The sequence below is a fragment of the Triplophysa dalaica genome, chromosome 13 (genome assembly GCF_015846415.1).
Source record: "Triplophysa dalaica isolate WHDGS20190420 chromosome 13, ASM1584641v1, whole genome shotgun sequence".
Classification (NCBI taxonomy): Eukaryota; Metazoa; Chordata; class Actinopteri; order Cypriniformes; family Nemacheilidae; genus Triplophysa; species Triplophysa dalaica.
The window spans coordinates 11399775-11413728 of record NC_079554.1 but is presented as its reverse complement, the minus strand read 5'-3'; the positions used below and the strand labels follow the sequence as shown (position 1 = coordinate 11413728).

The following is a 13954-nucleotide window of genomic DNA, read 5'->3' as shown; positions in this document are numbered from 1 at the left end:
AATTAGTTTAACCACCAAGTGGCGACACGTACTGGGAGCATCGATTCAAGGTAGGAGAAGAAAACCTGACCCCTGTAGGCCCGGAGAGGTATTGCAATATGTCACAATGCACAAAGCAGTATACTTTGCAATACTGTGCATTCAAGCAAAAAAATGCCTCAGGCTTAAGGGTACGTACCTATGCCCTTGGCTTCCTCGTCTGTGAGTGTGGTGTTGAGGAAGATCTTTTTGACCCTCAGCGTGTTTCCGGAGGGTAAGATGACTCCTGTGGTTGGCATGGGCGGCTCGCCGTCTTTCTGCTGCAGGCTGTCGGCTATCACCAGGAAGGCCCGCAGACCAATATTCATCCTCTGAGAGAGCGTGCGTAAAAGAGAGAAAGTGAGAGATAATTTGTTTCTAAGTTTATCTTTTCATTAATCCATCAACAAGGTCATTATATGCATTATTCACACGTTCATCTGTATTCTTTGGTACTAATGCATGTCTTTCACTACACAGATAATTCTGGACGCTTCAGTTCACATTGTAGAGAACAAGACCGTGCAATGCAATGTAGAAGAAAGGAAAATATTCATGGCTGTGCGTGTATGTGTGTGTTTACTTACCTCTGGATTGATGGTGAATGTCTTATGGGATTTGCCCACACACAGCAGGTCATAGATGATCTCTTTCATGGCAAAGTCAAGCCGTTCCTTCAGAAAGAAACATGGCACAAGGAGTTATTTAGTTAAATCCAAAAAATTATTGTAAACACTATTAATAATTATTGTTATTACTAAAAGAGCAATAAGCCGAAAATCAAGTTTGCTTTTAATGTATGCTCTCTTTGCCCCATTGACCCTGCCCCATAAGCATACAGCATTTTCATATGTGTCTGCCAAAGTTCAATATTATTTGATCTTTCAAAACATAATATTTAAAAAACACAACTGGTTATTTTTGTATACTTCCATAATTTGGGATTCGGGCTTTGTGTTTGCACAAACAGTGGTAGACCAAAGTTTTTGGAAACTCATATTTTTTTTCTTTTCGATTCATTACAATTCTAAATGCACGGAAATAACCTTGTGCAAGTGTTATATGAACGTTAACAGACGAGGCAAGCTGTTCTGAACTGTGTGGTTTACCTGAGCAATAAACTGAATGATCTTAACAAAGATGTTGAGGGGTGTGTCCCTGGGCACCACGCTGCGAGAGCCCTTCGGGAAAAGTGCTGTTACAATACTGAGGAGACGACTGGGAGAGAAAAAGACATGATGTCAAGTGAGAGACATGTATAGATGTGTGATGTTGACCTTTACAAGAAAACATGTGCGAAATAATAATGTGAGTATTTTAATATGTCTGTGGTTTATGTGTTTACACTTTTGTCTGCACGACTGGATTTTACTTTTGCTGTGTGTGTAATGGGGGGGGGGGGGGGGGGGGTGTACCTGTGTGTGGCTGTGTTGCTCTCGCATTTGATCCTGATGATGTAAACCCAAAGCAGCCTGTACAGAGACTCCAGTGCTACACGAGACATTTTGGGGTCTTTGTTCTGGAAGAAAGGGCACAAAACAGTTCAGGAAACATACAAGCAATCTTCAAACAACAGAAACCCATTAGTTGTACTTAATACATTGGTTCTCAAACAGGGGTCCGTGGTACAGAAGGGGACCCCAGCTGACTTTCAAGAAGGGCTCAAGATGACTAATATTTTAAAATGAGACAAAATGAGCATTGAAATACATTTACTTTCAAGTTCAGTTTATATGTTAATCTCTAACATATTTTACTGGGTGGAAATTTTGAGTTTTGTGAGTGGGAGGTGGGCCTGTGAATACTGTAAAATGTGCTTGCTTCATTCACAAAAATCTGCTGCTTCATCATAAGTGATCAATAGTTCACTGGCTGTTCAGAACGAAGCAAATGAGCAGTATGACGCACCAAACTCTGTTTAAAAATCAATATGAGCCATAATTTGTGCTTTAACTGCATTGATGCACAGAGAGATGACTCATAAATCTGTTCAATTTAGCAAACGGGGGTTCTAATAACCCTGCTAATGAATCCGAGATGAACTCATCACAGCGTGTACAACTCCATTCATTGACTAAGCACTTGTCACTTACCTCTCTCTCAAACACACAAAAAGACTGCACCAAAGAGCACGAAGCAGTGAAGGATGTAATGACCAACACTAACCACAGGGGGCGATATCACAGCATAGTTTGCAAATACAATAACATCATCTGAGTTGATTCAGGAAGTGGAGATCAGCAAAACGTCTCCCCTGTGAATACGGGTCAATCACGTGACCAGGGCTACTTCCCTTAAACTAACCGCTGTAACTCACCTGTAAGGTCTCAATCTGCTTACGGATGCTGTTGTTTGACGGCATCTGGAGCCAATAACGTGCAAGAAAAAGAAAGATGACAAAAGACAGGGTGATGGTGATGGGGAAGACATGCGGGTTAGAAAAAGAACAAGAGACAAACTTAAAACAAAACTTGTGCTACAACATGCAAAACAAAGTGCAGGGTGTAAGGGACATAGAACTTTCAGTGTCAGATTCACTAGAGAATTATTGAAGTATTCAAACATTTATAAAAAAACTCTATTAAGACTAATTAAAATGTCCTACAAGACAAACACTTCTAGGGAAGTACTGTATTATATGCTTTAAGTCAAATACATCTAGGAAAATAAATAACATTTCATTAAGTGAAATAAAAAATCAGCAGGGACCTAGCGATACAATATGATATCAATGTCAGATGAATGTTATAATATAACAACTTGTTTATGCTAAATGTATAGTAAATTTGATCCAAGAGTTTTATACTTCGCTAAACTGTGAATTTAAATAGTAAATTCTCCTCTTCCAAAATATGAATGTCAAAACGTCTATAAATTAATAGCTTGGCATAAAAACATTGGTACCAACACTTTAATTTTTTTTCATCTCTAAATATTAATGATTAAACAGGAAGAAGGATTAAGGGATGATTATAAGCAAATGTTTGTGATTATAAAGACTTTATTCAGAATAAATGCCATTTTTTACTTTACGCAAATGAAAAGTCTGGTTTCATCGGATGCACTGGCCATAAAGTTAACTTCTGGTCTATAGCTATGTCCAAATTTTTTTTCAGACTATTGAGGTTGCGTGCTTTAAAGAACAAGTCCTCGTTTTTAAGAAGGTTGCAGCCCCCGAAATGGGACACAACTTATGTTTATTTATTGGTCTGGCTAGTGGCTAATAATATAAATATTTAATTTATATTAACTTAAATTATTATTTAATTGTATAATCATTGTGTTGAATAAAAACTTTTTAAAATTTCATTGTATGTTAATTTTATTAACTAAACAATTTGTATAATGTGTTGTGTAACTTTGTCGGATTTGAATAAACCGTACTGGACAGTAATATCTAGCGGTTTAACTTGGTATCGTAATCTAATTCAAAATATTGGAGAGGCAAGTTTACGTAAAAAAATCTAAATGACAGATATGGCATCTACTATGACTTTCTGTTGGTCAGAAAGGACAAACAGAAGCAGGGTTAGAACAGAGCAGAAAGGAAAGCAGAATGACAAGCAGGACTGTGAAGCAAGACCATTGATCAATCAATTAGGAGAGGAATTATCCACCACAGAGCCTACAGCATAAATCCCATAAACATCGGCTAAATGGGCTACACGGGACCGCAGGGGATAACTTCCCTGTTGCTCCTGAATAGCTCAACTGATTAAAGTGCAAAGAACCAGTCTGAAGTGGATTCACACTACAGTCAGAATTCTGATCTGGATTAACAGTAATTAAGGACATAATCACAAAAAGCAATCAACAAATCATTAGGAATCTATCCCAAAAGCATCACTGACATATCAGCAAGATTCACATGATCAGATTGGACAATATACAGTATGGTAGGTTGAAGGGGAAAAAAATCAATCACTTCGGAATAGACCATAAAGAATCAACAATCATCTTGGGAGTTGAACCACTGACAATGAAAAAGACACACACAAACACACATAGGTTTCTGAGTTTGATTTAAAAACTGGTTGACACAGGAATAATGAATTAAATACTATTAGCATGAGATATTTTTAAGACAAAGGGAGTTTGTGCCAACACACCCTTCACCAATATGATGTAACAGACCCAAGGCATTTATTCTTAAATATGAACCACCCAACATGCCTCCTGGCACTAGAATCTCTTTAAAGCAAGACTAACTGAATTTGATAGAAATGTATTATATCATAGTACCTAAAGGTCATGCACATAAAGTTGAACTTTAAAACACTTTCTCATATCCCATCATAATATAAACAAGTCTTCGGAAAACTGGCATGAAGAGTTTTTTCTTATATTGTAAACCTTTAGCAAGACCAAAGAGAATTAAGTATACAGCAAAATGATTTAATGCAGTGAAACTAACATCTCCAGTGGATTTCTCACGGGAAGTCACATTGCTGAGGCACTCATTCTGTTCAGTTCACTCGACTGTGAGCACACGTACCTTTAGGTGTGAAAGGCAGTTCTGAAGGAAGATGTGCCAGTTATTGAGGAAGAACTGCTTCTGACTAACACACAGCAGACACGTCACCAAGGGGTACAACGCCTGGAGAGACAAAAGCAGAAGAGAAATATCATAAAGTCAATAAAAGAAAAGCTGAACCAAATATCAAGTTATGACTTCAGAAGATCAGAAATACAGCGCAAGCCAACATTCATTGTAATTACATGAAAATACAGCAGACATCTCTGTTTGTGTTCCACCCAAGAAACAAAGTTATAGGAGATTGGAATGCAATGACTTAATTATGACAGAATCTTTGGGTGACCTATTTCTTTACATACAGGCAAAGAGATGCATGTTGAGTCTGAGAATGATGTAGACAGCAAAGGATTTGGGGAAAGTGCAAAGTACCAGCGAGTGCTTCTTTCTTGAGCTGAGGTCAAAGGTCGTCTGGTAGAGCATCTCAACAAAGTTCTTCAGGCACGGCACATTCACTTCATTCTTCACCGCCTACCGAACACACACAAGCTCGGACACATGAGTCATTTTGCTGAGATACACATCTCACAAATGACTTAAAGCTATATAGCTGTGCTTCATCTTGTCTTAAATACTAATTCTGTTTCAATTGCGTACCACATCAGATCTCTTAAAACATGTGCAGTCATGTAAACTGAAGAACAGTCCTAACAGGCTAAATTGAATTTCAATAGCGACACAACCTTTTGTTCAATTATAATTTATGTATATATAACATTTTTGCCAGGCAGAACTTTTCAATGACATGAATTTTGCAATAAAGCACTTCGAGTGACTTTACTCCACTTACATGCTCTTATTTGAAACTAATGAAAAGTTGCAGTGCTCTGCGTTGTTATTCAACATATTGAGAACCAGAATTGAGTTGAAAATATATTAATAATGTATTTTATCCTGAATGCACATTATGTTTCTGCAGTGCGCATCTGCATAAAGTATAAATGATGGTATACTAGTAGAAACGGAGCTCTTCATGATACTTACAGCAGCTACAGGGATGAGAATCTCCACAAACAGGCCAGCCAGTGCATGTTTGATATCTTTATCCTTCACCTCAAGGAAATACTGAGCACATTCCTGTCTCACAAACACACAAAACAATAATCAATTAAATTCAAATCTCAGTACTAACTAATCTTGTAAATGTATAATATCAGTAACTAAACTAAAAAACATATGCCGATATTAAGCACTTGGTACGACGAATATGAGTGCCCACAAAATACAGCATCTCTGTGCTGCGGCTGGCTCAATAAAAACATCGCCGGGTTACGATGCTTGTTAAACACAACATTTGAGTGTAGGATTTAACAGCCTGTAACAGGTTTAATGTAAAGATATTGCTTCACACACTCTTGCTGGCAAAGGTCGACTCGCCACCCCGAAACATTGTTACTCAAGAGATTTTATGAGCTTCCAAATAAAACAAAAGCTACAGGAAACAAAAGCTTTCCTATGGCTCAGTGGCTAGAGCATTGCATTCCAAAGCCAAGGTCATGGGTTCGATTCCAGGGATTGCATATACTTTTTTTATTGTATAACGCAATGCAAGTCGCTTTGGATAAGAGCATCTGCTAAATGTGTAAATGTAAAAATCCTAATAATAATATTAGTGGCAGTGGTTTTAGTCTGACTAGCCGATTATTCATTCAGAGACAACCAATAAGCTTTGAGAGAGTTTTGCACATCTCTACACAGTGATGATGCAACACAAGGAACAGTTCACCCCCCCCCCAAATAAAAAATCTGCCACCACCCTCAAGTTGTTCCACATCTGTATAAATGTCTTGGTTCTGATGAATACAGAGCAGATATTTGGAAGAATGCTTGTAAGCAAACAGATTCTTGGCCACGATTGACTACCATAATAGGAAAATTGCTTTATACATTTCTTTGTTCTGTTGTACACAAAAGAAGATATTTTGAAGAATGTGGGAAAGCAAACAGTTCTGGGGGACCTTCAACTACTATTATATTTTTTCCGTACTATGGTAGTCAATGGTTGCCAAGAAATGTTTTGTTACAAGCATTCTTCCAAATATCTCTCTCTGTGTTTATCAGAACAATGTTTTTCAAAGATTTGGAACAACTCAAGGGTGAGTTAATGATGAGCGAATTAGGTGCACAATGGAGACGTGTAGAGTGTATTGGTATGCATGGATGCTGACCTGCATGAACTGGAAAGAAGCTTCAAAGTCCTCGACGGGGTACATCTTTACCCTGAAGAACTTCATGCCCATGATGAGAGTGATGATGCTCTGCACCACGTGAGGACTTTGTTCCTTCAGCCTCAGTTCCTTCAGCTCAGTGATGAACTTCTTGCGCACCGCCTGGAACCTGCACACAGAACACACAAAACCCAGTTTTTACACTCTTAACACTACAGCAACACACATACTTCAGTGACTCATAACAGGTCAAAACAAGTCACTAAATATCATAGTCTTTAGAATGTCTTGTTTGTCACAGTCACCAAACCAAATTAAATCTATCTATGAACCCTTGTTACAGTAATGAAAACCATCTGAATTCAAACAAGAACCTCAATGCGTCATGTTTTTATCACATTATGTAAAATGGCTCTTCAAATACAATCCTTAGGTAAACTAGCTCAGCACAGGAAATCATGAGCACTGTTGAGCACTGTGGTAAATCAATTTCAGGCCGTCACTACTACAGCGAAGAGCTAAATTACATTACAGCTTAAACAGACAGCTTCATGTAGCAGTGAGGGAGTCTTAGCGTGTGGCGTGGGGAGAATTACAGAAACAGTAAACGTGTTCAAAGCCCGTACAAATCATTCAGAGCTCTGTATACAGCTTGAGGCGAGCCAGTGTGACAGAAGGAGAAGGGTTCGATGGCTTTGTGAATTCTGAAAGGGTAATAATATATCTGACTGTGCTTTTACTAAAGACCTCAATGGATGGGCTAGACTCTACTTCAACCTTCTGCTGTTTGGTTTGCAATAAACAAAGACAAGTGTCTTTATTTCTATTCCCTGTGGCTACATGTAATGGAGACACTAAATAACATTTTAAATAAATAACTTGAGTCATTATTACACACATCATGTCATAACTGATCATTGATCGTCATAGCAGATCATTTATTTACATTTCACTTGTTTGAAATCAGTTTTTAACTACATTAAATAGCAAAAATGGTCATGTGACCTTAAAATAGCAATCTTCATAAGAAACCTATTCCTATGTGGAATACATATTTATTTAAAAAATATCTGCCATTTGTATTTAGATAAAGTTATTAAATAGATTTGAAAAAGTAAACCTTTCTAAAATGTGCAAATAGTATGCATGACTAAAGTGAGCCGGTAAGAGGAACTCACTTTGACTGGGCGAGGACTCCGATGACCTCAGCGTACAGATCAGCAATGATATGCACATTACCAGTGTTGGGGCCCGAGTACCTGTCAGGCAAACAGCGATATCCAAGATTAATAACACAATAATACACATTATCCAGAAAGTAACACACCTGATGAAAACATACTTATGACTGCGTTTGTGTGGCACAGTCCTCTGAATCAGATGTAACTGACACAAGTCTGCAGTGTTTGCAATAAGAAGGGCTGGGTAAGACTTGGACAGCTCATAAACTTGTAGGTGATAAAACTCAAGTTATAGGTTGTTTATAGGGAGTTTCAGGAATCAGGTGCATGCGCGCCCGTCTGTCATTGGGTTTGCATTTATGCAGCCATGTACAGTATATTTTCCATAAAAAGGTGTGTGTTAGTGTACATGCACTCACCCCTCTTTGTGTTTAAAGTGCTTGAATGCCAGGTTAAGGACTTCTTGTACTAAGGTGTCTGGCACTGGATGAAGTGGAATCTATAAGAAAACGTTTCTATATCATTAGCACATCTGTAATGTGAAGGTCAACGTTTCACTTCACGAACCAGGATATTGTGTTAGCAAGTCTAAGCATGTTTGTCACAACACAGCTCTCTCTCGTAACTTTAAAAACACCACACCTAGGCTATAAAGCACACACGCATATATATATATATATACACACACACACACACACACCCAAACCTCACCTGTTTCAAAACTTCCACTGAAACTAAACAAAAAATGAAGTCTATGGCTAAGTCCCTTCGTTCCAGGAGAAAGTCTTTGTCCCGATGTTGTTCATCTCTAAAGAGAGAGATTTTAAATTAGTACAGGAATACACAAGTTAGAATGACAACACATTTGTAGCAATCCAAATTATTAATACATGAATACATTGTTTTAATTTATTAAAAGGTAGTCTGCGTAGATTTGGATGGAACTAGTATAACCTGAAAAAGCTGGGCAAATTTGCAAATGTGATCTTGATCTTGTACAAAGCAAACATGTGTTTTACTTAAACAAATCTAGTAAAAATTACAGAGCAATTTGCCTCCCGTTTTAAAACTCCGGCTGAGAATCAAATCAAATCCCGTCTTGACAGGAATGTCTGTGGTTATATGTTACTTCCCATTAATGTCGACCTTTGTTGAAGATTGTAAAAAAATATGGTTAGTAAATGTTACTCAAATTTCATTTAGCATCCCAATCCTGTCTGTAAAGTTTTGAAAACAAGATAAAACAGAGAAAGCAAGACACTAGGGCATGAGCTGACGCAACGAGTGTTTCATGAGCACAAGACAGCTAGAGATGCTACAGAGAACCTGTGCGTCTTTCCTCACCCTTTAGACTTGGTGCTGGAGCGAGGCCTGTACTCGTACGACTCATCTTCTGTTCCGCTCTGTCTTCTGTACCAGTCAAACAACGTCCGCAACAGCGAAGGCAAACAGTGTTCTGCTATGGAGCTCATAGAGCTTATTAACTGTAATACAAACACGGCAATACTGCTTAATAATGTGGCTTATAATACTAAACACAGAAGAAACAACTTTCACGAAAGCACATTGTTGTCATCTTCAAAAGACAGTTATTAACCCCCTGGAGTTGTATAGATTACTTGGATGGATGCAATTCTTGAATCGTCAAAACTCTGGACCCAAGTCATTACATAGCCAGGCTTTTATTTAATATAGCTCCAATTGTGTTCAGCTTTAGAAAGAAAGTCACATAGATCTAGGAAGAAAGGAATTTTTCTTTTTCAATAAACTATTCCTTTAAATGCACTGTGAATGCACTGAACCTCATTTGATATCCAAAAGAGCGATGCAGAAAGAAATAAGGAGAGCATGCAGCATCTTTGAGCGCATTCAGGTATTGATCTGTTCTGTAGTAAGGGCAGGATGGGTGTAGGATAATGTGTCCATTGGCTACTCAACCTTTTACTGCAGTAACCTGGCACCAGCAGTCACAAACGCAGTATCTATGAGCGGTGGCATTGGAGGAGATGTGTGTAAGCCGACTGTTTGGTTCAACACAGCTCATCGCTCCGCAGTCACTACACATATCACTTATTTAACACTTCCAGACGCTGCACAGGTGTGTTAGTAATGCGAAGAGTAAAATGTGTGTTTTTGTACCTTTTGTTAACAAGGCAAATGTGAAAAATTTGCTTAAATTTGATTAGTGATTTACAAAATAGTTCATATGATGTCATTGTTCCTTTGTTAGAATTTTCTCAAAACATTCTAGGTTAAAGTCCCAGTGAAATAAAAATACGATAAAGGCAATTTTTTCGTGAAATATTGCAGCGTTTATTGTAAATAGTTTATCAATGTCATTCTCTTTTTAAAACTTGTGTGCCCTCATAGACTTTAAAATCTGAAAATGCACTTCCGTCCTGTAATGACTATCCGTCTTTAATGACATAGGTGAGACTCCACCCCTACGACCATCGATCTGCTGACAGATCCATTTCAAAATGCAACTGCTGTTTTATTACAACCAATCAAATCGCAGAGAAAGATCACAACCACGATTTTACGAATTCAAAGTCCATTTCACTTGGAAAAATGTGTCAAAATACGGAAGTAAAAACAATCGCAACTTCCGGTTCACGTGGACTTTAAAACTCGACTTTCTCAGATATTCAATGTGGTGTCATACTATGAAGCCCACTGCTTTTGTAAAGGTTCAGGTAAGACAAGGGAAAGTATATATGTGTGTTGGACAGGATGATATATGTTGATAAGGAGAGTTATGTAACTGCTCCCCCTGCCCTTATGCCACTTGGCTAACACGCTCCAACACCCTGAAGTTATATATTCACACACACATACCCGGCAGCATGTGCTGATCTACTGCTGCGGATGACACAGCGAATCTGCTTTTGGCTACATTAGCGCACACACGCACACCAAAAACTCTAAAGCATAGAGCACACAGACACATTTGCTGTGGATTTCTGCATACAGCGCACATTCCCATTGGCTCATTCTTTCTGACACACAGAGGTCTAATAGTGCTGGCTGGATCCATTGCAGGATGATGTCTCATTTGCTTTGGGTTTTGCTAAACGAGGCATTTTGCTGCAACTCTACTGTTAAAAGTTCTGCACCAATCAGAAATGAGTGCGTGAGCGAGAGAGCTGGATGAAGGTGGAAAATGTTTACCTATAGAGTATACAACAGCAGAAAATCTACTCTGATTAATATATTCATACAAAGACACATGTATTCAGATCAGGGACTTTTAAAATGGTGTCCGGGGTCCCCAGGGGGCCTCCAGAAGTTTCTAAGGGGTCCCCAGAAAGTTTCAGAGAAAAAAGACACTGCCATAGTCTACTGAACATTATTACTTTGCAATATAAAAAGGTTCTTCTTCATGCATATTCAGATTTTTCTTTATAAATTTATCATAAAGTAAAATAAATTTGAACTGAAAATGTTTCTCTTTCGGGTAATACATTCAACATTAATAACGGTATTTTGCTTTTAGAACATCACATTTATTTATCTAACATGTTTCTTTATACATACAAATATATAGGCCTGGATGGATATGTTGACTCTTTTATACTTCTAGTATAACTGATAAATCATTAAAGCAAAAAGCTGATGACTTTCACAAGATGTTTTACTTTGTTTGTGAGCCTATTCAAAAACGTTGCCCTCTAAAACCTGCATACACACACAACCAACCTGATCAAATTGTGCATCTTCTCCTCTTTGCAGTGAGCGGGACAGGGGCTTCTCCTGTAAAAACACAAACACACTTCCATCATTACTCCAACAATCCACAAACCCGTTTATATGACAGAGATCATGTCACGGAAAGGTGTCATATTTTCCCTTGAGGTTCTTTTTATTTATGAAACCTTTTGGCATGAAAGAGTTATATTTGAATCTTTCATTAGCAGTTTACAGAGCACCCGCTGCACCTTTAAGAAAAACAATTGCATGCAAAATGAGCAGCAGAACAGAATGCTTCTTTGCTAACACACCGGGCAGAACTACTGTAGATCACTAGGGGTGTAATACACTTAGCTCACGATTCTACAATACGCAATACTGGCTTCACTATATGACAGTATCAAGATGTTTTCAACCATATGTAGATAATACATTTCAATTCAAATAGGAGATTTGAAATAATCTGATTAATTTAATAATAAAAAATAAAATAATAATCGACACACCCATGTATCGCATCTCTGCATCCATTGCTGAGGATATGTAATGCAGCTAATGCGGTCTGAGCTGCTCAGCTGCAGGACAAAGAGAGAAACTAACAAAGGAAACTCAAATAAAGCTAATGACTCCTTGTTTCTATTTTGAAGAAGAATATAAATAGTTATTACAGTGGAACCAAACACTTTACAATGAGTAAGAAGAGCAAAAGAGCTGAGAACACACTTAAAGAGACATGGTTTTATAAAGCAGCTCTTCTCTGCAGCCCCCTGATGCAGACATTACAAGTTTCAGTTGCTGTGTAAACTGAGAGGGTGCTCAGTGTACCTCTGTGTAAACACAAAGAGAGAGAGAAGTAACATTGAGAGGAAGCGTTTAAGGGCAAATCTGCAGAAAATGTGCGAGTACTCTTCTGCGAGGCGAGAAGAATTGAACAGAAGAGAGCATTTCAAGAATGCAAACCTCTGCTTCTGTTTCTGGGAATACACCTGATTTATGTGTGCGTGTTAAAGAACCTTCACAATCACCTCTTTTTCCCTAAATAAGTCAACATGGCCTCGCAGCACACTGTCTGAACATTGACCTCAGGTGACGGCTAACAGAAAACTCAACACAAAATACTTTTCTGCATACAGCAAACACATTCATTCAAGGCAAAAATCAAACCTGCAACTCAAATGCTCTCTACAAAGTCCATCAACCGAGCCACAGAAACACTGTTTTATGTTCAATGCAGTGTAATAGAAAACAAATTAACGTTTTAAATGATATCCTAATTGCTTTTAATGTTGTTTTTTTAAACAAAAGTATTATTGCACAAGTATGCTCTATAGACATTGGTCACCACTGCAGCATTACTGGATCTTCTCTTCAGATTCATCAATCCTATTCATTATATATCTGGGACAACACACTCATTTGTGACATCAACACCATGATAATGTCCGAATAACCCTTTTGCAACCTCAAGTTAGCATGACCACATTGGACACCAAACAATCCTGCAAACACACACAGCTGGATTATACTGACCAGCGGTTCGGCCATGACCACCTCGATCTTCTTTTCGGCAAGCACAGCGAACTCTGCGAAAAGGCTCTTGATGACGAATTCCCCGGGCTTGAGCTCGGGGTCGATGGTGATGCTGGACATGGTGGCGGGTTGGTTGCAACGCTTCTCCCAGCTTGGGGGGGCCGAGGGGGAAGTTCCTCGCCTACTCACACTGCTGTTGCTTACAGGGACAGAGGCTATTAAGAGAGAGAAAAAGAGAGAGGGACAGCATTATGCTTTATGAATGCTTATGAAGCACACAACATCTCTGAACACAAGTTCAAGTCAAGTATCAGTTATATGGATTGGTGCAAATGAGCTGAAATAACAAGAACATGAGACACAGCAAAGACAACATCAAATTGTCTACTATCAAATGAAGGGGGGGGGGGGAAATCACATGGTTTCACTTGTAGAACAGGTAAAGACAAATATGTTTAAAACTGAGAACGATTATCTGTGTGTTGATACAAAATGTTTGCACCAAACAGAAGTTTTGCCTGGGCACGAAAAGTTCTCAAACTGCCAATGCATTCATTTGATTTGTGCGTTGCGCTAACTTGTTTGTTTCTATGGGAACGGGGGAAAAGAAACTCCTCTTCAAAGCTCAAATATGGGTTAGGGCAAAGGTTAGCTCAAATATGCATAACACGGCTGGAACCCAACAGAGAGCACAGGCTGTTCTGCTTCAACGGAAGCCAATGAAAATGCCTCAGTATGCTAAATAAACGGCTTTCATGTATCATGTGATAAATCAAATGCCATCTCATCGGTCATGTTTGCCATTGAAAATGAAATTTCAATCATCTGTCAAT

At 38.4% G+C, this 13954-nt stretch overlaps 1 protein-coding gene across 10 annotated transcripts in view; it reads right to left on the bottom strand.

Moving 5' to 3' along the window:
• Nucleotides 1-13954, bottom strand: part of fryl (furry homolog, like) — a 79678-nt gene that overhangs the window by 32006 nt on the left and 33718 nt on the right. For 7 of the 10 annotated variants that reach the window (XR_008908696.1, XM_056764840.1, XM_056764841.1 and 4 more), the window contains 15 exons: nucleotides 13122-13336; nucleotides 11601-11654; nucleotides 9246-9385; nucleotides 8613-8709; nucleotides 8321-8400; nucleotides 7899-7979; nucleotides 6721-6889; nucleotides 5537-5629; nucleotides 4925-5023; nucleotides 4514-4615; nucleotides 2336-2380; nucleotides 1434-1537; nucleotides 1128-1236; nucleotides 606-692; nucleotides 179-350 (listed from right to left, as the gene is read on the bottom strand). Coding sequence is in view for 9 of the 10 variants with exons in the window: in XM_056764836.1 (XP_056620814.1) it covers nucleotides 179-350; nucleotides 606-692; nucleotides 1128-1236; nucleotides 1434-1537; nucleotides 2336-2380; nucleotides 4514-4615; nucleotides 4925-5023; nucleotides 5537-5629; nucleotides 6721-6889; nucleotides 7899-7979; nucleotides 8321-8400; nucleotides 8613-8709; nucleotides 9246-9385; nucleotides 11601-11654; nucleotides 13122-13336 (1647 nt within the window). In the remaining variant the exon portion in view is untranslated. The remainder of the gene's footprint in view (nucleotides 1-178; nucleotides 351-605; nucleotides 693-1127; nucleotides 1237-1433; nucleotides 1538-2335; nucleotides 2381-4513; nucleotides 4616-4924; nucleotides 5024-5536; nucleotides 5630-6720; nucleotides 6890-7898; nucleotides 7980-8320; nucleotides 8401-8612; nucleotides 8710-9245; nucleotides 9386-11600; nucleotides 11655-13121; nucleotides 13337-13954) is intronic. The other 3 variants (XM_056764837.1, XM_056764839.1, XM_056764842.1) reach the window with 1 other exon arrangement.